Here is a 25,532-nt window from a genome sequence, read left to right on the forward strand (position 1 = left end):
TTTACTTGTGCAAATGGAAATTCAATTAAGTTTCTTGAAGTTTTACATTTGGATTTTACCGTCACTGGATTATTTATCTTCCACCAGACTATCCATTCACGTGTAATCACCTTTTTCTTCACCATATTCCCTCTGCTTCACTTTTTCGTTATCAAGTAAGATCTTTGACTTACTCGTTGTTTCATCAAATACTTTTGCATGCAAAATCCGATCCTGCATTTTGCTAATTCCTACCCTCTGATGAGAAGGAAAGTATTTCTTCGAAACTCCGCGGATTAAGGACTATCCACTTATCAAGTGTTTCCTTTTCAGATTAAATATGTTTTTAACTCTTTTTCAAAGTGTTTTTTAACATGTTCTATTAACTGTTTGCTCGTATATATATATATATATATATATATACACACACACATACCTAACTTTATAAATAGAGACTAGATGGACGCCCGATGGTGCCTGTTAGTACAATATGCTTAAACATGATATTTTAATTTATGCAGATTGAGTATGTATTATAATAGAATCAATCAATCATCTACTGAATACTAGCAGTTCAGCCCGGTTTTGCTCGGGCCTTATGTATTGCTCATAACTTTATGTGCATATATATATATATATATATATATATATATGCACATAAAGTTATGAGCAATACATAATATATATATAACTACTTCATTTATTCACATAAATTTAATATACGAAAGTATAGATTTATGCGTAAACTTTAAGTATTTACTTCAAAAGTGCTCAATACGTAGGTAGAGCTAGTTAGTAATTTATAAAATATATATGGCGACTAAGCTACACTGAATATTCTGCGTTTCATCCAACTATAGGATTCGTCAGGCTTATGCATAAGCCGGCCATTACATATGCATAAGCCTGACGAATCCTATAGTTGGATGAAACGCAGAATATTCAGTGTAGCTTAATCGCCATATATATTTTATAAATTACTATATATATATATATATATAACAAATGTTTGGCTCATGTCCAGGTAACCTACATCTAAAATTTCAAGTGTTTAGATCCAAAATTGGTGGAGGAGTTTGGTAGAGTCTGCAAAGGACAACTCTTTAAACTTTAACCTCGTGATTAGAAAGCTTGCTGCATATCTAAATACCCTTTAAAAATGATATTTTAATTTATGCAGATTGTGTATGTATTATTATAGAATCAATTCTCTATTGATTATTATATGTTACAAGGAATAATTTGCCCGGTGGATTAATTCGGAAAAATAAAAATGTTGTTCATCAAGTTCCATCTTTGTTTGTTTATAATATCACATCACCTGATATTTGGGGTTCACGATGAATGCTCTGGAAAAGTCACTTCTGATTAATGTTTAGTTTTAAAATATGCAAACGAAGAAATGATTTGCAGCGATTTTAAATGGTATCTTTTCTTTTATCGTAAATTGAACTCATTGATGAGAAAAAATAAAATAAAATGATGAGGTACACCCGGGTTTGAACAGAGGATCATTCGATCTGTACTCGAATGCTCTACCACTAAGCTGTATCTCCAGATTATAATAAATGTTTTATTTTTTTTTTAAGAAATGATTTGCTGAAATTTTATTATCTCCCTTGGCCGGTGTAACATAAAATATTGCCCCGTAAAAATTATTCTTTTTTATCTATAAGTACCTATTTACTATGCCTCCCCACGGGACAGAGTTAAACACCAGGGTCGTTTTTTAACGTGGAGAAAAGGTTAAAAAACGACCCTGGTGTCTAACTCTGTCCCGTGGGGAGGCATAGTAAATAGGTGAGTTTTTTTTTAAGATCAAATGTTTTTGATTTTCGATACTTATCAGATTAATTTTTGTACAAAACATATCTAAGAACACTGCCAGATATATAAATTGGCTTTGTGTGAAATTGGCAAAAGACAGACTCAGCTGTTTCGGAACCTATAAGAAAGAAACTCGCATAATAGTAGAGATACAGAATATAAAGTTAGTAAGTTTTAGAGTCCCGAAAAACTTGATACTTATATAGATGAGACTTTCATTGAACCTCTTTTTCAGATTTGGAGATCTACATGTTTCAATGGCATTCTGAAAAAATCAGCATCAAACATTGTCCAACTGCATCAAACTAGGAAAAAAATTAAAGTATCATCTGCTGTCTCGAACAACTCACACTCTTGCACTATTTGTGGACTTCTTTGTAGATCATTAGCTGGACTGAAATGCCATCTGTGACTCACACACAGGGTTAAATAGACAAAGTTGCAAGAACCTCATATGTTGAAATTGATAGGAGAGTCTATGATTATATATATATATAATTTGAGGTTGCTATTTTTCAAAGGTAAGGTAACCAGTCAAATATAACGAGGTTAATACAAGAGTGTTCAATACCTGGATAGAGCAAATAACACTTTCAATTTGTCTTTACATAAGCAGCAATGTGTTACTACACAGTCATGAGCATATTTCGGTCTTCTAGTATTTAGTAACTATAGACGTCTTCAGGCAACAACGCTTATATTCAAAAGCGTAATTCTTAATGAACTTAGATTAAGAATTCCACTTTTGAATATTAGTATTATTGGCTGAAGAGGTCTTTGGTTACTAAATACTAGAAGACCGAAACATGCTCATGACTGTGTAGCAACACATTGCTGCTTATGTAAAGACAAATTGAAAATATATATATTATATATATAAGAGAAAGAAAATTAAAACTAAGTTGAACTTTACAATCAAAATTTATTGTTCGACTGAATAATCCAAAAAACAATTTACAAAGTTCTTACTCTGCGGAGTTTCAAAGAATGCTATTCTTATTCTTCTCATTTGAGGACATAAAGAAATCAGCAAATTATATTTGTAGCAATGCTAGAATTTGCTAGTTAAGGCATTAAGTGAAACTGCAATTTATTGTAGTTATAAATTGGCAAATAAAAAAAACCCGAAAAATATTGGATATGTAAAATACTAATATAAAAACAAACCACGCATAAAATATAAATATATATATATATATATATTTTTATGGTATTGAATCCTTTTTCATGAAATCACAGCTGCACTAAACTGGCCATATGTTGCATATGCAAGAGGAAAGAATTCCAAAAATGTTGATGTACAGTCAACATGACAGTGGTCACCGGACAGTAAGCCGACCATTACATAAGTACAAGGACAAATTAAAAAGCAATCTATAAGCCGCTGAAATAAACTCTGCTGTCCTCAAAGACTGTGATTGATCGTAATGAACGGAGCTCTACATGCTTTAATGGCATTATGAAAAATGCAGCATTAAATATTATCACATTGCGTCAAACTAGGGAAAGTTTGAAAGTATGGTCCACCGTCCTAGCCATATACTCGAACAATCCACACTCTTGCACTATTTGTGGACTTCTTGGTAGATCGTTAGCTGGACTGAAATGTCATCTACTAACACACAAGGTCAAAGAGATGAAGTTGTGAGAACCAAAATCCGATAGTCCATGATATATACACCTAACTTTATAACTCGAGATACATAATATAAAGTCAGTAAACTTTAGTGTTTAGAGAAAAATTTGATACTTACATAGATGAGGTTTTCATTGAACCTCTTTCTCAGATTTTCTCGGAAAGCATCCGCGTTCTGATAGTCTTCGAGCAGCACAAAATCCTGCACACCAACATGATCTCGTTTCGTCAATTCGTTCTCCATGGCGCTGTCCTATAAGCCAAATGGTTGATTCCAAGCACAAATCAACAACACAGTGATCTCACGCGTTGAGCACACGGGGGATTTCTAATTGACGTATTTAGACACATCTGGGAAAAAAAAAAAAAAAAAAAATTGTAAATGACAATTTTAGTGAAAAAGTTAAAGAGTTTATCATTTTTTTCTGTTCAATATATTTAGACACATCTGAAAACAAAAAAACAAAATAAAAAAAACAAAAGAAAAATTTTCAAATGACAATTTTAGTGAAAAAGTTAAACTGACCATTATTATTTTTCTTAACTCTTGTTCACCAAGCAAGACACGCTGATGAAAGGGGATTCTATTTGGGACTATGCAAAGAGATAAGCGAGACATCTGTTTACATTACCTTTAAACTTCTGCACATCAGTACAGTCAGAGAAGCAAGAAACAGGGAGGGAATTACAAACTATTAGTTCGATGGAAGAAACTATTAAAATAGAAGGCTTTCCGGCATCTAGGAACCTCTACAGTCTGTTGCTATGTAAGTTTGTTGAGCCATGTACATCGATGAGGGGCACAAGTGCTCAGAGTTCATCAGAGCACATCCTATTAAAGTACATGTAAAACAGATGCATGGATGCAACATCGCAGTGATGAGGCAGGGGTTGGAGCTTGGTTGATAGTGTTGGTGCCTATTAGATTTGAGACTGTTTTTGTGGGCTTGTTTAAGAGAAAGAGACTAGTGATGGCTGCACTAATCCAGACGCGGCAGTAATACTCCATACATGGACGAATGGTGGCTTTAAGAGAGGCCTGTATTTCTGCTGCATATAGTTTAGCACAGTTACTAAGGAGCACAAGAAGGAGCAGGTGTTAGTGTAGTAAATAAGAGTTAGGATTTGATCGAGTAGGTTCCGGAAAGTTCTGTCATTACTAACCAGCAGAGCATTACCACAGTTGATCAAGGGAACTGGAAGAGTCTATCAGGCATGTGTATGTAGTGAAATCTGGCCAGTGAGGGTTGTGGACATGCGTTGCATGGAGAGAAACGATACGAAAATGAGACAATGAATATGTACCTGGAGTCTTTAAGATGGGTCTTAAATCTGATAATTTCAGGAATTTTAAAATCTGGACAGCATAGAGAGATGGTACAGCAATGTTGGTATATCTTTGGAGAAACCCTCCCCTTCTCAAAAGAAAAGAAAAAAAATCTATGTTTAATCCATAGAAGAGAAAAAAAAACAAAATTAATACTCCAAATATTGTCTTTGATTATTTTTGTTCATCCTCTCTTTCACCATTCTGGTTTTTCTACATTGCTCTCAGCCTTTATAAATACTTACATACACATTATATAAAGTGACATATGTACTTCCATTGTCTCATAAAAAGTTAGCAAGCGTTAGGAGAGTAGAAAGTTCTTTATTTTGTCCTGTAGCCGTCACATTCCATAAGCGACGTTTCTGACAAAAGAGGAAGAATTTCTGTTTACTGGGTCTGAATCTAACCATCTAATACATATATTTTGGCTACTTTTTTTACCTTTAAGTATTTTTTTAGCTCTTACATCAAGTGGCATCATGCTTTATCTGGAGCGATTTCCATAAAAAAGTAAAGCATCCGTTTCTATCTATTGCTTAGATCTGTAGGTTATAAATCTTGCCTTTTCTGCTAAATATTCAAATTGCTATGAAAAATAAAACCTTACCTAAGAGCCCGTCTTTCAAAATCCTCGGTTTAACATTCCTAAGCAGTATGAATTGGAACAAATACATCGAGGACATTGCAAGGGCTGCTGCAAAGAAGGTGGGCTCCCTCTACCATGCTAGAAAATTACTCACACCAGAAAACATCCTATATCTTTACAAAGCCACAATTCGCCCATGCATGGAGTACTGTTGTCACATCTGGGTGGGTGCATCTACCATTAGTCTTTCCCTCTTAGACAGCGTCCAAAAGAGTTTCAAATCTAATAGGTCACTATTGGCCATGCTCCAGCCTCTGTGGCATCACTGCAATGTTGCATCCCTGTGCTTGGATTTACAATTACTTTAATGGTATGTGCTCTGATGAACTCCTAGAACTTGTGCCCCTTTGATGTACATACTACTGACTAACCTGACAAGCAGCAAAATTCCACCCCTTCACTAGATATCGGACTGCCTTCTACTATGAGTACTTGAACTGCTACGATGACTGCTTGAACTGCTAGATTTTGGAATTCCCTCTCCATTTCTCTGACTGAACTAACCTGCAGAAGTCTGAATGTAATGTGAACCAACATCTCGCTTCTCAACTCCCCACAGCCCCAACACGATCTTAAATAATAGTCCCTTACATTCCAAGTGGCAATATACCTTGTTTGGAGTGAAAATAGTATATATGAAAGTAAAAGCTACATGTATGCATGCATACAGCGGCCTGGCTGTTTTAACAGTGTTGGCGACCACGCCACTAGAGCCATAGTAATCTCGGGAAGACAAGACGGTAGTTTCCCGTTACTTTCCATCTTATCTCCCCCATGAGTTAAACGTGACCCCCTAGATACCAACGTGGAAATTTCTATGAGATTGCACGGTACATACAGCGTCTAGCCTTCCCAAATGGTCACCCATAGAGTACTGGCCAGGCTCAACGTTGCTTAACTTCAGTAATCTGGTGAGAACTGATGTGCTAACGTGATTGTGCCATACAGTATAAATTGACAAAAAAAAAAAAAAAAAAAAAAAATAGAACAAGCAATATGAGACGGGGTAAAAAAAAACCCAAAAAACTCGGACAATCAAATTAGCCTATCCATTAAATGAGTTAATTGCAGCTTTTAATGTTGCATGCAAGCATTTAATGATCATACTCGTTTGTAATAAAGTGTTGCTACTTGAACTGATTAACTAGTCATCAAGCAATACTAATTACCAGTCTTTATTAGGTCTACTGCATTCATCGTTCCAGAAAGTACCCAACTCCCGAGGCAATCCTCTTCCTGATAAGAGTCAGGCATGTCCTAAGATGGAGTACTGTTGCCAGCATTTCAAAGAGCATTGGTGACCAAGATCTTGTTAATTCTTTTTTTTTTTTGGACCTGGACAATCTTAGTTTAAGAAATACTAGCTGGCCGCTCGGCGTTGCTCGGTCGTATAATACACTTAAACGTGATATTTCAATTTATGCAGATTGCGTATGTATTATTTAAGTTAAATAATATAGAATATTTGTATGAATATAATTACACGTAATAGTTAACAAAAGATGATCATCCCATATGAATACCGAAAAAAAATAAAAAAATAAAAAATAAATAGAGAATTAATTGAAATGAATGTTTAAAAGAATATGCAAATTAGGTAATTTTTTTTTTTTTTTTTTTTTTTACAGATGAATGCAATTCGATGACCCATATATAACAAAGTTGTATTTTCTTTTTAAATAAATAGAAAAATGTTTTTGTTTTTAAATATTAATATACAAAAAAGAAAAAAAAAATTATAGGAGTATGGATAGATTTATTTTTTTAGAAAAATTAAATAATTTTCTATCTTACACCGCTCGCTGCAGACTTCGAGTCACCTGTTCTTCTTAGTCACTGACGGTTTAAGTTATTAAAATAAACACAGATTATTTAAAACACGGAGAAACAGTTCATAATGCTGATTTGTAAGACATGTTCTCACCTGCATAAAAATTAAAGAAAACATTTTACACCTGAAACCTTTTGTGTCAGAAAAGAAAAATCGGTCAATTTGCAGTTTATTTCCAACCAGAAATTTCGGGTCCGCTTAAAACGAATATCACATTTAAAACTGGCACCGACAAATAGTTTTCCTGATATTAAGATATTATTTTTATTGAATGTAAATACATTATGATCTTTAATGTGTAACAGAGCGCACATATGAAGACTGTATGAAAATGCCGAGCTGTGTGCCTAGATAACTTGCAGAACTGGTCACAGGACTGGTTGCTCAGTTTTCACCCACAGAAATGCAGCGTCCTGAAACTAGGGAGCAGGAGATCAGAGGCTAAATACACATTGAAAGACAACTCGCTTAGAGTGATAACACTGGAAGAGCATGATCATGAGAAAGACCTAGGCGTCTACATCAACAATCGGAGTTCCAAGGAACATGTAGCTAAATCCATCGCAAAAGCAAATAAAGTTGTCGGGATCATTCGCCGCACTTTTGATTCCTCTCGAATACAGTCTTTGTGCAACTCTACAAGAGCCTTGTGTGTCCTATCTTGGAGTATTGCCACTCTGTCTGGCAGCTGCACCATAAGACCTTATGCAGTGATCTGGAAGACGTACAGCGCCGAGCAACCAAGCTGCTGGCATCACTGAAGGGCAAGCCATATTCTGAAAGATTGAGAACCCTGATACTGCCAACTCTTGAGCATCGGAGAAATCGTGGTGACATGATCGATCTCTACAAGTACATCCAGGGATCTATGATACAAGAAAGCCGTCGTTTCAGATCGTCAAAAACAGCGCAACCATAGGGAAGAGCCTCAAAATCGTAAAAAAAAAACAAACCCCACTGTAGGCTAGATGTCCACAAAGGAACCTTCTCACAGAGGGTTGTCAACACATGGAATGACCTCCCAAATGCAGTTGTACAAGCACAAACGGTAAACGCATTCAAAAGCAGACTTGACGCCCATTGGAGATTGCTGCCGAGTTTATATTGTCCATCCTCCTAAATGGAAGTGCAAATTCCTGGGTTTCTGTGCCACGCATACCACAAAGTTGTCTAGCAAATTTTTCCCTTGGAACGATGAACAGGTCCAAAACCTGGACCTCAAACATCTATACGTCAAAGTCAAGTGACGTCACGATAAGGAAAAAGACTATAAAAAGGATGTGTGCACAGAATGACGAGCCTGTTAGAAATCACAATTAAATTTTATTCGGGAAAGTACCTGGAAATAAATATTGTTTCAAAGAAAAAAAAAATGAGTGGAATTATTGCTTGTCTTTTGTGCCTTGCGATGTACTCTGCTACAACGTGTTGGGTCCCAAGTATCAACACATGTAACATTACAATTGGTCGTATTACTTTTTATTTATTTATTTTTACTTCAGACAATAATATAAACAATGTGCATGCGCGTTAAGTTAATTTTTTCTTCAACTTAAGTAAAACAAAATGGCGACCAATGAAAACCATTAAGTAACATATTGAAAAAAAAAAAAAAAAAGTTTTAATATCAGGGAAACTATTTGTCGGTGCCAGTTTTTAACTCTTTGCCAAGAACTTTGAAGCAAATTCTACCCGTAAACGGGTCTACCTGTCAAAGGCCGTAAATGACAAAGTTCTCTCTGATTCTCTCTTCTCTGATCTTGAGTGCATGGTACAGTGGGGGAAGAGGTGGCTGGTTACTTTTAATGCATCTAAAACCAAGCTCCTATCTTTACATCAACACTGATCTCCATCTGGCATCAATTGAAATGGATGGCTCTCGTCTTGGGAGGCTCCATATTTTGACAAGCTTCTGGGTTTGACCTTTACCCCCGATCTGAAATGGAACACGTACATCTAGTCTGTTGCCAAGGTCACTGGGAAAATGGTGGGATTCTTCTACCGCTCCAAAAGATATCTCACTACTGATGCAATTCTCTATCTATATAAAAGCCAAGTACGTCCAAGGATGGAGTATTTCTGCCACATATGGGCAGGAGCTGCTAAAAATAGCCTATCCTGCCTTGACAAAGTACAAAATAGACTTTGTGGCTTAGTGGGAGATGCCCTTTTCTCTTCCCTGCAACCTCTCTTCCACAGAAGAGACGTTGCGAGCCTGTCTTTGTTTTAACGTTATTTCCATGGCAAGTGCTCGTCTGAGCTCCAATTTCTGGTTCACCCCCCCTCACCAATCTTTCACGATAAACACCCATATAGCTGAAACCACTGTCAAAAACTTTCCCCACTCCTTATCTGTGCCAAAATCAAAACGTAGATTCCATGAACAAAGCTTCTTTCTTAGAAGTGCACGCCTGTGGAACTCTCTTCCGTTTGCCTGTTTCCCACTTAACAACTTGGATGTCTTCAAGTCCAACAAAAACAAATTCCTTAAGACACTTTATCAAATGTCCAATACTAACAATTACTACGATATTATCCCATTGATTATTGTACATGTAATAACCCTTATCCCCGAGTGGCTTCCGGGCCTTCATAAGTGGTGACTACCATGTAAAAAAAAAAAAAAAAAAAAAACCCTTGTAATCAGGGCCGCCTACCCTTCCCCATATTTCCTCCTGTGACTGAAAACACACTATGTGACATGCAAATATTTGAACGTGATGCTGCCAAGCTTATCAAAAATCTTGATTTCAGTAAAGCAACTGGCCCTGACAACGTTCCCGTCATAGTGCTTCAACCGAAAACCCTTCAATCGAAACTAGCTCCCATATACTTACAAAACTGTTTAAACGTTCCCTTAAGAAATGCTTCCCAACACCCTGGAACACTTCATCAGTTTGCCCTATATTTGAAAATTCCAGAGATCGGTCATCTCTCTCTCAGTACAGACCAATCAGTCTCCTGTACGTCATAAGTTGATGGAATTTGTGATAAACAGAGAAGTGATCAACCACCTCGGCAAAAATAACCTGCTCAGTGACATGCAATATGGCTTCTGTTCTGCAAGATCTACAGCTGATGTACTAACTATTATATCACACAGGATTAGTGAATCTCTTGGCAGGGGCTTTATTTCTAGAGTAATGATATATTGAAGGCTTTGGATAAAGGTTTACTGCACAAGATCGCCAGCTATGGAATAGCTGGAAATGTCCTCTCAATTATTAAATTCTTTCTCTCTCATAGGCTTATAAGAGTAGATATCAGAACTCATAGTATTAATGCTGGCGTCCCTCAAGGTTCCATTCTCTTCCTGATCTTCATCAATGATCTAAATCAGATTCTTAGATCATTCGTAAACATTTATACTGACAACACCTCAATCTATGACAACACTTCAAAGGCCAGCAATGACCAACATCTTTCTGATTTTCTCTGTTCTGATCTTGTGGTGCAATGGGGAAAAAGGTGAGTGGTTAACTTTAATGCATCAAACACCAAACTTCTCTCCTTTCATCATAATCGCTCAAACCTCCATCATGCCCCAATGAAATGAATGGCTCTTGTCTTAAGGAAGCTTCATGTCGTGACAAGCTTCTGGGACTGACCTTCACTCCTGATTCGAAATGGAACACATACATCAAATCTGTTGCCAAGATTGTTGGAAAAATGATTGGATCACTTTACTGCTCCAGTAGGTATCTCAGTATGGAACTAATCTTTGAACATATATACCACACACTGGATAAGGCAGGGGAGGGTAGAGCAGTAGCCCTAGATATATCTAGGGCTTTTGACAGGGTATGGTACGACGGTCTTCTCAAGAAAATCAGATCATATCGTATTACAGGGTGACCCCCCCCCCAAAAAAAAACGGGCCCCAACTCTTATTAGGCCCTGTTTCTTAGTGTTTTATCCGAATGAAATGAAACTTTAGCATAAATAGTTTATTATATTCAAAACATCACATCAAACACTGGGGTCTTTGGCCTTTTTTTCTCCGTTCTACAGCATATGTTCTAGATGGCCTCCATTTAGCTTTTGTTTTTTTTTTGGGGGGGGTCACCCTGTATTAGATGAATACTTAACATAATTAAACCCTTTTTAAATAAGAGGAGAATCCAGGTTGTCTTCGATGGTCGCATGTCAAAACAACATTATATAAGTGCAGGTTTGCCTTAGGGGTCGATCCTTGGACTTTCATTATTCCTGATATTCATTAATGACCTCCCTGATAAAATTGTCTCCAAGATAGGTATATTTGCTGATGACACCACGTTCTATAGCATTCACGAGGGGAAAACGAATGAACATATCCAAGGCAATGGTGGAAACCATAGAGGAAAACATACGATCTGTAGTGGAATGGGGTCGAAAATGGATGGTAACATTCAATGCTGCCAAGACGAAGTTTCTTTCAATAATTACAAGAAACGTTCTCAACCACCAATAGCTATGGCTAACAATACATTACCTGAAAGTACTTCTTTTAAACTCTTCGGCTTAACATCCACAAGAAACATGAGTTGGAACAAATATATTGAGGGCATTGCAAAGGCTGCTGCAAAGAAGGTGGGCTCGTTCTACCATGCTAGAAAGTTACTTACGCTTAAAAGTATCCTGTACCTCTACAAGGCCACCATTGGCCCATGCATGGAGTATTGTTGCCACATTTGGGCTGGTGCATCTGCTACTAGTCTCTCGCTCCTGGACAGGGTTCAAAAGAGTCGCCAACCTAATAAGTCCTGAACTGACATCTAAGCTTCAGCCTTTGTACCATCTATGAAATGTTGCATCCCTCTGGTAGATGCTCCGACGAACTGCAAGCCCTTGTAACCCCTCGACATAATCACCCCCCGACAAGCAGCAAAATCCCACCCCTACATAGATATCCCTAGGTGTAAGAAAGCCTTCTACTCTAATAGTTTCTTCCCTAGAACTGCTAGACTATGGAATTCCCTTCCAGGTTCTTGGTTCCCGAACTATACTGACATGCAGAAGTTCAAATGTAATGTAAACAGCCATCTTGCTGCTCAACTCCCTACATAGTACCCCTGCAATTTATGTCCCAGATGGTAGCCCCTACATCAAAGTAGTACTGTGCCTTGTTTAGGGTGAAAATGCAATTAAAAAAAAATCCTCAATTTGTATAAAAGCCAGGTATACCCTAAAATGGAGTACTGTTGCCACATATGGGTAAGAGCTGCTCGGCATGCCCTATCCAGCCTTGACAAAATTCAAAACCGGTAGGTGATGCCCTTTTCTCTTCTTTGCAACCTCTTTCCCAAAGAAGAGACATCGTGAGCCTGTCTTTGCTCTATTGTTATTTTCATGGCAAATGCTCGACTGAACTCCAATCTATCATTTCCCCTTGCCAAACTTTCACAAAAAACACTGGACTAGCTACAACCACTATCAACAATTTCTCTAACTGTGCCTAAATCTAAATACAGATTCCATGAACAAAGCTTCTTTCCCGGAACTACCCGCCTGTGGAACACTTATGCTGGATTACTTCCTGGTTGTATACAACATGATAATCTTCAAATCCAATGTAAGTTCTTTTGTTAAACCGTCCCCATAAATCAAATTTTACCCAATTTACACCATTAACGGTTACTATACTACCGCCTTACATTCATTAACCCTTATCCTCGAGTGGCCTTTGGACCTTGATAAGTCGTGACTACCAAGCAAAAAAAAAAAAAAAAAAAATATTCGTTTTCAGAAGACCTGAAAACCTGTAAAAGTCGTCATTTTGAAAGGTGAGTGTTCGGTTGGAAATAAACTGCAAATTGATCTAAAAAAAGTCTTCGAGATGGGAATCAGATTCGGTTTTCTGGTTAATCATTCACAGAACTAAACCTACCTGATTCTTATATTATAGACGGCTCTTTGGGATCTACATACAACTTCCTGCTTCTTTGATGCTTTATTCCCAAAAGACAAACCCCAAAAATGGTAAACAGTAATTAAATAGTAAAACGGTAATCAATTCTTCTGTTGCGGTAAGGAAAGCAAACGAGGTTAATCCAAAGAAATTGGAAAGATCATTAATAATCAAGATTTTCGTTGCTCTCTCTTCCGACCTGGAGCACGCAGTGCAATGAAGAAACAAGCCGAGGGAAAATTTTACTTTCACCATGACTAATGTTTGTGTACAACATAATCACATTGACACACCGGTTCCCATTGGATCACTGAAGTTAAGCAACGTTAAACCTAGTCAGTACTAAATGGGTGACCATTTGGGACTCCAGATGCTGTATGTGCTCTCCACTTATCTCGGCATTGTTTCCAATCATCCTAGACTTCTTGCCACTGAACTCAAACAGTACCGATTCAGGAGAGGTGTGGTTGGGGATTGCACAACCCTTGCCTCACAATTACATGCGCAGCTGCTCCTACATGGCTATCCTTTATCCTTCGAGACTGAACGGAGGTATTGAATGTTTGTGCAAAATTAAAAAAAAATCCAAGGCGTGGGTTATTGAGAAAAGTGCGAACGGACGAACGGGAGTAAATCATTAAGTCCAATCCCTCGTTTGTTGGAGGTGGGGGGGGGGGAAGTGGCAGGTTACTTTTAATACAAAAATCAAGCATCTCTTCTTTCACCTCTGATGCTCGGATTCTCACTTTGCATAAACTGAAATGAATGGCTGTCTCCTTAAGGAAGCCATCTGCTTTGATAAGCTCCTAGAACTAATCCTCATGCCAGACTTCAAATAGAAAACTTACATTAAATCTGTTGCCAAGGTTACTAGAAAAATGGTTAGATCATTCTATCGCTCCAGAAACCATCTCACAACTGACGCAATCTACTATTTATACAAGAATCAAATATGTCCTACAGATGGAGTACTATTGCCACATCAATCCTTTCTTGCTTTAACAGACTACGAAACCAACTCACTTGGAGGAGATTCTATCACGCAGCCTCTTTCTTACCAAAGAGATGTTGCCAGTTTTTCTGCTCTTTCGTAAGTTTCACAGTGGGCGCTTGACTGAGCTTCATTATGGATCTGCCAAGTAAAACAGTCACAATAAGAACTCATCTAGCTACAACAACTGTAGATCATTTTTCTGTCTCTTTCCGTGTATCTAAAGGTAAATGAAACTTCTAAAAGCTCCAAAAATTAACCGTCTGTGAAATATGACACCACAATGCAAAATATTTAATTCCGTTTCTACCAAAGCTATATCGCCAAATTGCACTTTCATATATTGCCAAACTGCACTTTCATATATTGCCAAACTGCACTTTCATATATCGCCAAATTGCACTTTCATATATCGCCAAACTGCACTTTCATATATCGCCAAATTGCACTTTCATATATTGCCAAACTGCACTTTCATATATCGCCAAATTGCACTTTCATACATTGCCAAATTGCACTTTCAAGTCGCGTTTAAAAAAAAAAAAAAACACCTGTATAGGAAATATTTCTTTATCTTATGGATTGTCATCTCAACTAGTCTTCAAAGTACATGTCTATGCATGGTTCAGCAAGTGAATGAGTGGTTTGTTTCTGTTCGTGCGTCAGTTGCATGCGAACTTCCGTCACGTGTTGGTTTTATGATTAAAAACAATTCAGGCGGTAAATATTTAATCCCGTTTCTAAACATAAAAAAAATAAAAATAAAATTTAAAAAAATAAATAAATAAAAATAAAAAATAAAAATGAAACAAATAAAAATAAAAAATAAATAAATAAAAAAATAAGATAAATAAAAATAAAATAAAATTTTTTTTTAAAAATTAATAAAAATAAAAAAATTAAAAAAAATGGCCAGTTTCACCAATCTTTGTGGCATACTCATGTTTACACAGATTCTTGTTAGGTGACCAAAGTTAAACGACGTTGAGACTGGTCAGTATCAGATGGGTGACCATCTCGACACTTCCCTGAAAGAAAAAAGCTTAAAGACTAACATGGTGAAAATCATGTTATCACCGGACCAGAATCTACATGCAACAGCGAACCATACGTAAAGTTAAAAACAGATTAAAAGAAAAAAAGAAAAATGGGGAAAAAAGGAAATTCTATAAAATACAGCAATAGTCACCAAGCACATATCACCGCCTCACTCCTACAAGCTAAATATTTTATTTGATTTCTACCAATGCACTACCTATATCAGGCAGAGTGATAACGTTTAAGATGTTCGAGTGAAGGCAAGATTTCAAAGTCTTGCGATATATTCTTCACCGATTACACTCCACTGTCTACAGAATAATCATGTTAACACACCAGTTCTCGTTAGATTACCAAAGTTAAGCAACGTTGAGCTTAGTCATTATCAGATGAGTGACTATCAACACCTTCCTGCAAAAATTCAACCCGTCAAAATTATCTTCCTCCTAACCAGGATATATGCGACGGTGAACTGCTTCATTCGTATTCTTACAAAGCATGTTGACACCTCAATCATGGTTAGATGACCAAAGTTAAGCAACGTTGAGTTTGGTCAGTATCAGGTGGGTGAATATTGACACTTTCCTGTAAAAACTGACATCAGAATGATCGCGATACATGCGACTGGAAACTGTTTGCGAATTTAATATTCCCTAGAATTTTTCTTCCTCCTCCCCCACCCACTGAAGAGAGCTGGCTCAAGTCTTCCAGGATCGATGCTGCACCAGGCAGGCAAATCCACTGTCTATGTAGGTATATGCTTGTCTCTTATCTAGTGCCAATTAATGACAATATGTACCTCTGTGCAAGTTGTACAAAATTGAAGCATCAAATACTTCTGCTAATGTAATGAAGGCTTTTAGAAGTAGGGACCCACCCTGTCTTGAGTAACGGATAAAGCGGTTAGGGTTTGTTTTGACAGAAGCCTTCATGAGAGAGAGAGAGAGAGAGAGAGAGAGAGAGAGAGAGAGAGAGAGAGAGAGAGAGAGAGAGAGAGAGTAGGGTGGGTGGATGCAGAGGAGAGATTGAAATGTTTTTTTTTTGGGGGGGGGGGGGTATGTGCCTTCCTCCTCTCCATCATCTCCACCATTTTTTCTGAATCTTCTTCAGTTGCGATTTGCTTGTTGTTTTTTTTTTTCTTTCTACAACACCCACATTGGCTAAGTCGTAAAATAAAAAAAATAGCTTCCACACGCAAAACAAAAAATCAAATAAAACAAAAAGCAACCATTCCCAAATTACTAGTTTTACCCTTTTAAGTATTTTTAACACGCACACATTATATATAATTAGTTTTTTTGTTTTTTTTTGAAAAAGAAATCCAGCAGAGTACTCAATTATAACGAAAATAACAGCGTATTTATATTTTGTTTACAGAAATTTTTTTTAGATGAGACAAGATATATAACTACTTCATTTACTCACATAAAATTAATATACGAAAGTATAAATTTATGCGTAAACGTTAAGTATTTACTTCAAAAGTGCTCAATATGTAGGTAGAGCTAGTTAGTAATTTATAAAATATATATGGCGATTAAGCTACACTGAATATTCCGCGTTTCATCCACTCTAGGATTCCAATTACTATGTATCTATATATATAAAAATGTAAATGTTGGTTCGTTCGGAGTTAATTGTCTAAAAAACCACTGGACGGATGGCTTCCACGTTTTGGCATAATATGTTTACTATATCCATGTGTGTTTTTATATATTTCTTTTTAATTATAACAATTATACTTAATTTTTCTATGATAAATAGGTGGATTTCTTTTTACCGAGAGGCCATTTTTTTTATTTAGGGACAATTATTTATTACCGCTTCCTGTCATGTGACCAGTGTTACAATTTAGCGGTTTTCCTGCTATATCTGGAGATTTCGGTTGCAATCTAGCGGGAAATTCTAGAAAATCTGGAGGTATTTGGCACCCACACACCCGCATTAGATTATTAAAAAATAAAGAAAAGCGCTTGAAAATATTCAATGTAAGTAAAAAAAAAGTAGCATTTATTGCCTTTGGTAACAATTATTTATTGATTATTTGTTTTGTTTTTCACCTTTTTTTCGACTAACCATTCTTAAATCTCACTATAAAATCGATTTTTCCAAGTACATTTTAGGTGGGGGGGGATTCCAACCTCCGAAGTTTGGGTTTGTATTACTGTACACATAGATTCGAAAAAGTTGTCAAAAAACAAATATATAACAAATAAATGTTTTCAAAGGCAAGATAAGTTACTTTTCTGTCAAACTGGATATTTAAATTAACCACACGTGGTCTCAAAATGAATGACGACGCTCAAAGTGTATACACATTTTGATTCCTCCCTTTACTTAAAAATTCACCAAAAATCAGGAAATTAACGAATTTTAATGAAAATTGCAGTATTTTTCAAATAATGATTGCAGAATATAATTAACTAATTATTTTTACTTAACTCTTAGTGAAAATGTTTTATTTTGTTTAAACAAAAATACCTGTACTAAAGTTATGGTTTTCAGTAGTAAATAAAAAACGCAAGAATTTATTTTTGCTTTTTTTAAAGCATCGTAATTTGTAACAATAAAAAATAATTTTTACAGTAACATTACGAAAAAAGCCCCTAAAGTCCGTATTAATGTATTCAATATAACTCGAAGAAAAATGAATTATCGGATACTATTCAGGAAATTAAAGATTCAATTAGATTCCTATTTCAGTCACCTAAATTATTTAGGGTGAAATGAGTTTAGGAATTTATAGCCAAACCTAAATATTTTTTTTTTTTGGTAAATATCCAGATACGCTACTACAGAACACCGACCACTCTAATTTGTTTTTTTTGGGGGGGGGGGGGGAACAAATATATAACAAATAAATGTTATCAAAGGCAAGATAAGTTACTTTTCTGCCAAACTGGATATATTTTTCGTGTTTTTATTCAATGTAACATATTTATTCAGCTCGAAAAACATACAGTGTTTACCGATGTATTCGAAAATTCAAGATGCCGTCTCACACCCTCTTTAACACCGTAAGTTTAGAAAAAGGTGTTATAAATAAAAAACTATACAAAATACTATTAAAAACCCGCCGATTATAAGTCAACCTATGTCACAGTAACATGTATTCAGCGAGTTTTTAACAGTATTTTATCCGTTTTTTTATTTATAACATCTTTTCCCAAACTTACCGTTTTAAAGAGAGAATCAGACTCCATCTTGAATGTTCCAATACATCGGTAAACACTGTATGGTTTTCGAGCTGAATAAACATGTTACATTGAACAAAAACACGAAAAATATATCCAGTTAGGTAGAAAAGTAACTTATCTTGCCTTTGATAACATTTATTTGTTATATATTTGTTTTTTGACAACTTCTTCGAATCTATGTGTACAGTAATACAAACCCCACCGACCACTCTAATTTGTTTGGGGGGGGGGGGCGGGGGGGAAATGGTATGTTGGGGGGCGCGCGCGCCCCAACATCACATCCCCCCCCAATGTACAAAGTAAAATCTTCGGAAAATGTTAAATGGTGTTCTAATTGGTAAATGTCTGTGCGTTACTTACGGAAAATTTGAAAATTCGATGTTCCAGGTAAAAAAAAAACCAGATAAATTACCCCCCCCCTACTCCAACTTGGTGTGCTTTCCTTTTCTTATTTTATTTCTTTTTCAGCTAATTTTAAATTTTCCAAAAAGCGCTATAATGTATTTTTGAAAATTAGAAAATTCTATGTCCTGGAAAAAAAAAATCCCCTCCCACCAACGTAGTTTGCTTGGTGAAGCCGTCGTTTATGCTACAGCGTGCATGCGCGTAGCATAAATGGAAGCTGCAAAATGGTGGAAAGAAGTTCGTGGGTTCAGGGGTAAATACCATGCAAACGGTAAATTTGCCCCAAGTTTGACTATCAGATTCGTTGTCAGCGACCTCAATTACCTATACAAAAACAAATTAGAGTGGTCGGTGTTCTGTAGTAGCGTATCTGGATATTTACCTTTTTTTTTTTTCTTGCTTAAAAAAAATAGCATTAATACAGTAAGTTAGGTAAACTGACTTTTTCGTTTAAAAAATGGAATCATTTCCCTTTCGTTATTAACTTTTTTTTTTTTTAATTTTTTTTTAATAAATATTTTGTGTTTTATATACATAAAGTACAATTGTTGAATGTTACTGTTTTGATTATATTCGTTTGGGGGGGGGCACAATTAAAAAATTAAGAAAGATTAAAATGAAGCGAAATTTAAGTTTCCGTTCCATTTTTACAACAACCGTAAACAGTACATACTCAGCAAGTTTTATCGTAATTTATAAGCATATTGAAACACTAAATCAACATTTTATTTATTTTTTTGCATAATTAATGATGGAAGTATTTTTCTGTTTATTTTCTTAACATCTGTTAAAAAAAAAAAATAATTTGTACATTCTCTTGAAAAAAAAGAATCAAACTTTTCTCTACTTTCACATGTGTTCCATTTTCACAAACTGAGCCACAGCAACGCGTGGCCGGGTACAGCTAGTATATATATATATAAAGAGACCCGGCATTGTCTGGATTGTATGAGGATCAACAGATGTTTCATCCTCATAGACTTTTATTGTGATCGAAATCTGTGAAATTGCCCATTTTTGATTAAGACGATTGATTGCCTCCTCTAGTTAAGGATCCCTCCCCCACCGCAGTACACCGGGAGGAAGCTTCACATGCCTCCCAGTCCACAATAAATTGTAGTCTACATTGCACTGTGGAGAATCTACAGTTGATTTCATAAAATTATCTCTAAATAATAGATTCACTTAAAGTTTAAACTGCAAAAGTCAAGTATCAGGGTTCATTTGTGCTCTAAACAGAAACATTCACTTCAAACGCGCCCATTTCTTCTAAAAGAATCTACAGTTAATTTTATAGGCTGGACCTTTCTGCTTGTGCAGTGGTAAACTTCTCAAAAGTACCTATGATGTTAGGATGTATAAAAGTGTTAGCTTTGCTCAAAATTGGATTTTCTGTTTTAATCAATTCTTATCAGATGCATCCCAATATAAAACCTGCCTAAGAACACTCCCAGACACATCAAGTACCCTTGCGTGAAATTTCAAAAAATCAGCCCAGCTGTTTCCAAGTCCATAGGGAACGAACTCATACAAAGTTGTTTTTATATAATAGTGTGTGTGTGTGTGTGTATATATATATATATATATATATATATATTTTATATATCTACAAAATTTTATGTAAATATTTTCAGTATTTATTTCGATAGTGCTCAATACATAAATAGAGCTAGGTAGTATGTTTTGGAAATATATATGGCAATTAAGCTACACAGAATCTTCAGTATAGCTTAATTGCTATATATATATATATATATAAAAATGGAAAATTCACATCTAACAGTGCTTGATTCATTTATCTCCCTCTCACAGTGGGATGATGTGACAAAAGAGTAAAAAAGTAGCATTTAAATAGCCAGCACTCACAAAAGGAAGAGGACTCTGGCCGGCAAAATATGCCTGGGCAGCTTCGTAAGGACACTCCAGGCCATTAACAATAAACTCCTTATGAAATGGAGAAGGCAAAGCCTGGGAAGATAGACCTCATAGAACTGCGCAAGATCAAGCCATATCTCAGTCAACAAGGATAAAGTCAGCTCTCCAGCATTATTTGTCACCATCTCAGCTAAATCCATACACACATGAAAACTTAATAAACTTCTTAAAAAGGTATAACTGTATATTTGCCCATGTATAAAAATAACGTTTAGCCGACTTATGCCTACTAAATTCCAATTTTTTAAAAATTTTGACCCTTTATCAGCAATTTTTACTGACTAAAAACCAAATTGAATTCTTTCAACAGCTCCAATTCCCCTATATATCAAGGTTTAAGTCTGTAGATAAAAAATTAACAGTAGTTTGGTAGAGACCGTTTCGCACATAAGTCACTATTCAAGAATATTTAAGGATGGGCACTGTCTGTGGAATTATAACCAAGGCAGTCATTAAATTAATTATAAGTCAGTTCCATGTAAAGAATGTTCTCTACACTAATGGGTCTATGCAAGGTTCGCTTGTGTGAACACTCTAGATTGTCATTATACTCACCTGAATTCACTTAATAGTTATTAATTCTTTCCATGGCTGTATTAATTGTTTGATGACCCTGAGGTAAAGACTCAGCAAATGGAGCAAAAAGGTGGCTTTGTTGCTGGGTTCGAATCTCATAACCATCAGGAATTGTTACTCTACACTGATAATTGCGTAAGTATGAAACACTAGTGTCAGTAGGTAAAAATGAATAATTATTTAATTATTCATTTATTTTTGGTCGATGAAACTCATCGACCTTCTTCAGGTGCATCTTGATTAACTTTGGAATCTGCATGGAAATCTCCAATCTTACAGTATATTTCTTCTATTTTTATTATATATACTAGCTGGCCCGACTAGTCATTGCCAGGAAGTATTCATATCTTTATTTTGTGTCAATGAAACTGATATTTAAATTAAACACTGCTTTTTCTCAAGTAAAATTTATTAAAAAAATCCAATCGTGGTATAACTTTTGTGTTCGGACGTTTTACAATAATAGCACCAGACTGAATTCTTATACGACTAGCCTGGGTGCCCGACGTTGCCCGGGTGTTTGGAGGTGTGTGTTGAGAAAAAAAAAAAAAAATGGTTGTAGGCAGGCAGGCTCGAACCTGTGACGCAAAGGCGAAAAAGATAGTGAAAGAAAATCCGACGTCTTCGCCGAGGTCTCCATGGTCCGACCAAAAGTCAAGAACAATTAAATTAAGTGAAGTCAATCCAACGGTGATGAGGACTTGCTGAAATGTTGGAGTTTAGGGTGAAGGAATTAATGTTTTTAGCCAATTTTTTGATATTTGTTGTCAAACGTCGAGCTTCAAAATGATACTGATCTTGTCAGGATCCATCGCCTCTGTCGAAAGTTTTTGCAAGATATGATGGCAGCAAATTCGTTTTCGAACATTGCCATTTTATATAGCACAAAAAAAAAAAAAAAAAAAAAAAAGAAAATATACAAAAACACGAAAACATTCAGTGATGGGCCACACGAAGGTGACTTTTAAGCCCTGCCAAACTCCAACATTCTTTGGCACACATTGTGCAGACATGTGCGCCACTACCAGCACGTTCTTGATGGTCACTTCTATGTATAATCAAATACTGCTTCAAACCACCTGCTGTCTTGTACATCTGCCCGCAGTTGACACAGGTTAGATCTGGCAATACAAGACTGCTTTGTGGCCCACTGTGCCGATGAGTAGTCTGGTGGCTTATCAGCCCAGCTTTGCTCAGACAATCTTCCGCACACCTCACACTCCAGACCAATTTGGCGCTCCCACCCATCCACTGCTCCTTTCACCCTCCCTTTCCGGATATCACGTTTCAGCCGCTCATACTGGGTTCAATCTGCCTCAAACTTGCCCACACCTCCCCCGCAAAATATACAAACTTGCCCACACCTCCCCACAAGATATACAAACATACATACATACATTTAAACAGACAGGTGAGATTTCTATTATAGATGTCCATATACACTACCATGTTGAACACTTTGCTCTCTAATCATTGTTTTTTTATTTATTTACATTTTTTTTTACTCATTTAAATTATAGACTCTTACGATTTCTCTGACCTAGAGGCAGAATTGTGAATAGAAACTTAGCATTTTAGTGAAAAATATCCTGTCAATGTCACATGTTCGGTCGTGTGAAAGCACAGCTGTAAAGTTTGACAATTTATAACACTGACAATGAGATTAAAACGCCAAATTTGTATTCAAAATGAAAGTATATGTATATATTTTTAATATACTCGTGAGGTGTGTGCTATCCAGATCATATGGTTAACTAATTTGTATATGGCTTTGCAAAAGGACATCTCATTAATTAACAATTTATTCTTATTCTTTTCTAATTGAAAGATTGTTTTCATTTTACTATTACATATTTTCTTTTACACACTTTTTATATATCGTAAATACAAAAATAATAAATGTAAGATTCCTATCTGGTCATCGCTGACAGAACAAGGATAAGGTACCCCTATGTGTTAAATAAAAGGATCAGTTTAAAATTCTGTTTTTAAATTTGACATAAAAGTGCTCTGGGTTCAACAAGATACACATGAAGAAGGTAGGAGGATACATCGGCCGAAACGTGATGATAATACTCAAGATGATAACAGTAGTTCAAAGAATCTAAATAATATGGATGACAAATCCTTATCTCCAAAAATTCTAAAATTTTAGCTTTCTAATATAACGTAACATGCGGCCGCAGCCGAGATTGAACTCACTACACGAGTTTGTAATTCAAATCTTGTCTGTAGATGAATACTTGATGCTTCGCCAGGGCTATCAAGGGTATTTTGTTATCATGAAGCCATTACTAGACGAGTTGTCTACCATGGCTTAAAAGACCCATCTACCCTCGAGAGAAGGACAGACTATGCTAGTTCCCAATGCAATACATACAGCGCCTCGACTTCCCAAATGATCACTCATCTGGTACTGGCCAGGCTCGACGTTGCTTAACTTCAGTGATCTGGGGAGTGTCAATGTGATTGTGCTAATATACTGAACCTCACTATGCGATTTGTGGAGTAAGATTAACTAATTTCCATATTGCTTTGCAAAAGGACAGTCATCTCTGAACGCATATACCATGCAGTAAATAAGGTGGGTGAAACCCGGGCTGTAGCCCTCGATATATCCAAAGCCTTTTACAAAATCTGGCATGAAGGGCTGCTAATAAAAATCAAATCATAACTGGACGAATACTAAATATAATTAGATCCTTCTTAGAGAATAGGACCATCCAGGTTGTCCTTGATGAACTTTCATCCAAGCAGCATCACATTAATGTGGGAGTGCCTCAGCGGTCGATCCTTAGTCCATTATTATTCCTGATATTTATAAACGACCTCCCTGATAATATGTTCGAGATAAGTATATTTGTTGATGATACAACGCTCTATAACATGCGTGAGGGAAGAACTGATATACACAGATCCACGGTGATGACTGAATCCTTAGAAAATGACCTCTAGACCGTAGTGGAATGGAGACGAAAATGGATGGTAACATTTAATACTAGTAAGACCAAGTTGCTCTCCTTTAATAATTATAACCACCGATATTCATGACAAATAACTTCCTACCTGAGAATTCTTCCTTCTCCTCGACTTAACATTCATGGGAAACATGAACTGGAACAAATATATTGAGGACATTGTGAAGGATGCTGTGAGGAAGGTGGGCTCCCTCTATTGTGCTAAAAAAACTGCTCACACCTGAAAGTATACTGTACCTATACAAGACCACCATTCGCTCATGCATGGAGTATTGTTGCCAAATCTGGGCCAGTACATCTACCACTAGCCTCACCTTCTTGGATAGGGTCCAGAAAAGGGGTCTGCAATCTAATGTCCTACTTTGTCAACTGGGCTTCAACCCCTGTCCCATCACTGCAATGTCACATCCCTGTGCCTGTTTTACAAGTGTTTTAATGGAATGTGCTCTGATGAACTCATTGCACTTGTGCCCCCTCAACGTAAATTCCAGAAAGCTTTCTAATCTAATAGCTTTTTCCCTAGCAACGGCTATACTTAGGAATTCCCTTCCTGCTACCTATTTCCCAAACTGTACTGATATACAGAAGTTTAAATGCAACGTAAACCAACACCTTAATCTTTTATAGGCATGGTCCCAATTAGTAGCCCTTTATGTCCAAGTGGCAATGTGTCTTGTTTGGGGTGAAGGTGAGTTATAAAAAATTTAATTAGCTATTCGTTTCTAATTCAATGATTATTTTTTTTTTTTTCATTTAAGTATTACACTAGCTGACCAATGTCCCAACGTTGCCTGGGAAAGTACATTACCTTAAAGAATGTCATACCCACCTCTTTATACCTGTTTCGGGATTTTAAAGACGAGGATTGGTTATTCGTATTACTTGGATTCTTCGGACTACTATTCTCATCTTGAGTGTCTTTTTCACAACGTTTTCGTTAATGTAACTTCCAACCTCCTTCAGGCATACTATGAACAACAACAAGTTTTATAAAAATCCAAGTCATCAAATTTTATTTTAAATGAGCACAAAAGTGTCAATTTTAGCCATTTTAACCCGGAAGGCACCTCTAGGGGAGCAACCGGAGTTTTCCCAGAAAATCGGTTCTGTTACTTTTGAATTTGAAGGGGCATATTATAGGCACAACCTCCCATTTTTAAATTTAAATACTTCAGTAAAATTCTCTGCATTTTAATTTCATAAGTCTCCTTAAACTTAACGTTTTGCGTTACACTTAAGCATTAAATGTAAGGCATTTTCTAGAATCCAGAAT

The 25,532-nt window shown here is 36.2% G+C and overlaps 1 protein-coding gene across 10 annotated transcripts in view; it reads right to left on the minus strand.

Annotated features, from left to right (window-relative positions):
* The window catches only part of LOC145255612 (unconventional myosin-Ic-like), a 333,792-nt gene that overhangs the window by 131,362 nt on the left and 176,898 nt on the right, over positions 1-25,532 (minus strand). For 9 of the 10 annotated variants that reach the window (XM_080114110.1, XM_080114114.1, XM_080114109.1 and 6 more), the window contains one exon: positions 3,561-3,793. In XM_080114110.1, coding sequence (XP_079970236.1) covers positions 3,561-3,686 — 126 coding nt within the window. In that variant the 5' untranslated portion in view covers positions 3,687-3,793. Of the gene's footprint in view, positions 1-3,560; positions 3,794-4,747; positions 4,856-25,532 lie in introns of those variants that run through there. The other variant, XM_080114113.1, reaches the window with a different exon arrangement.

This window comes from Euprymna scolopes, chromosome 31 (genome assembly GCF_053919585.1).
Source record: "Euprymna scolopes isolate OS-2025 chromosome 31, ASM5391958v1, whole genome shotgun sequence".
Classification (NCBI taxonomy): Eukaryota; Metazoa; Mollusca; class Cephalopoda; order Sepiida; family Sepiolidae; genus Euprymna; species Euprymna scolopes.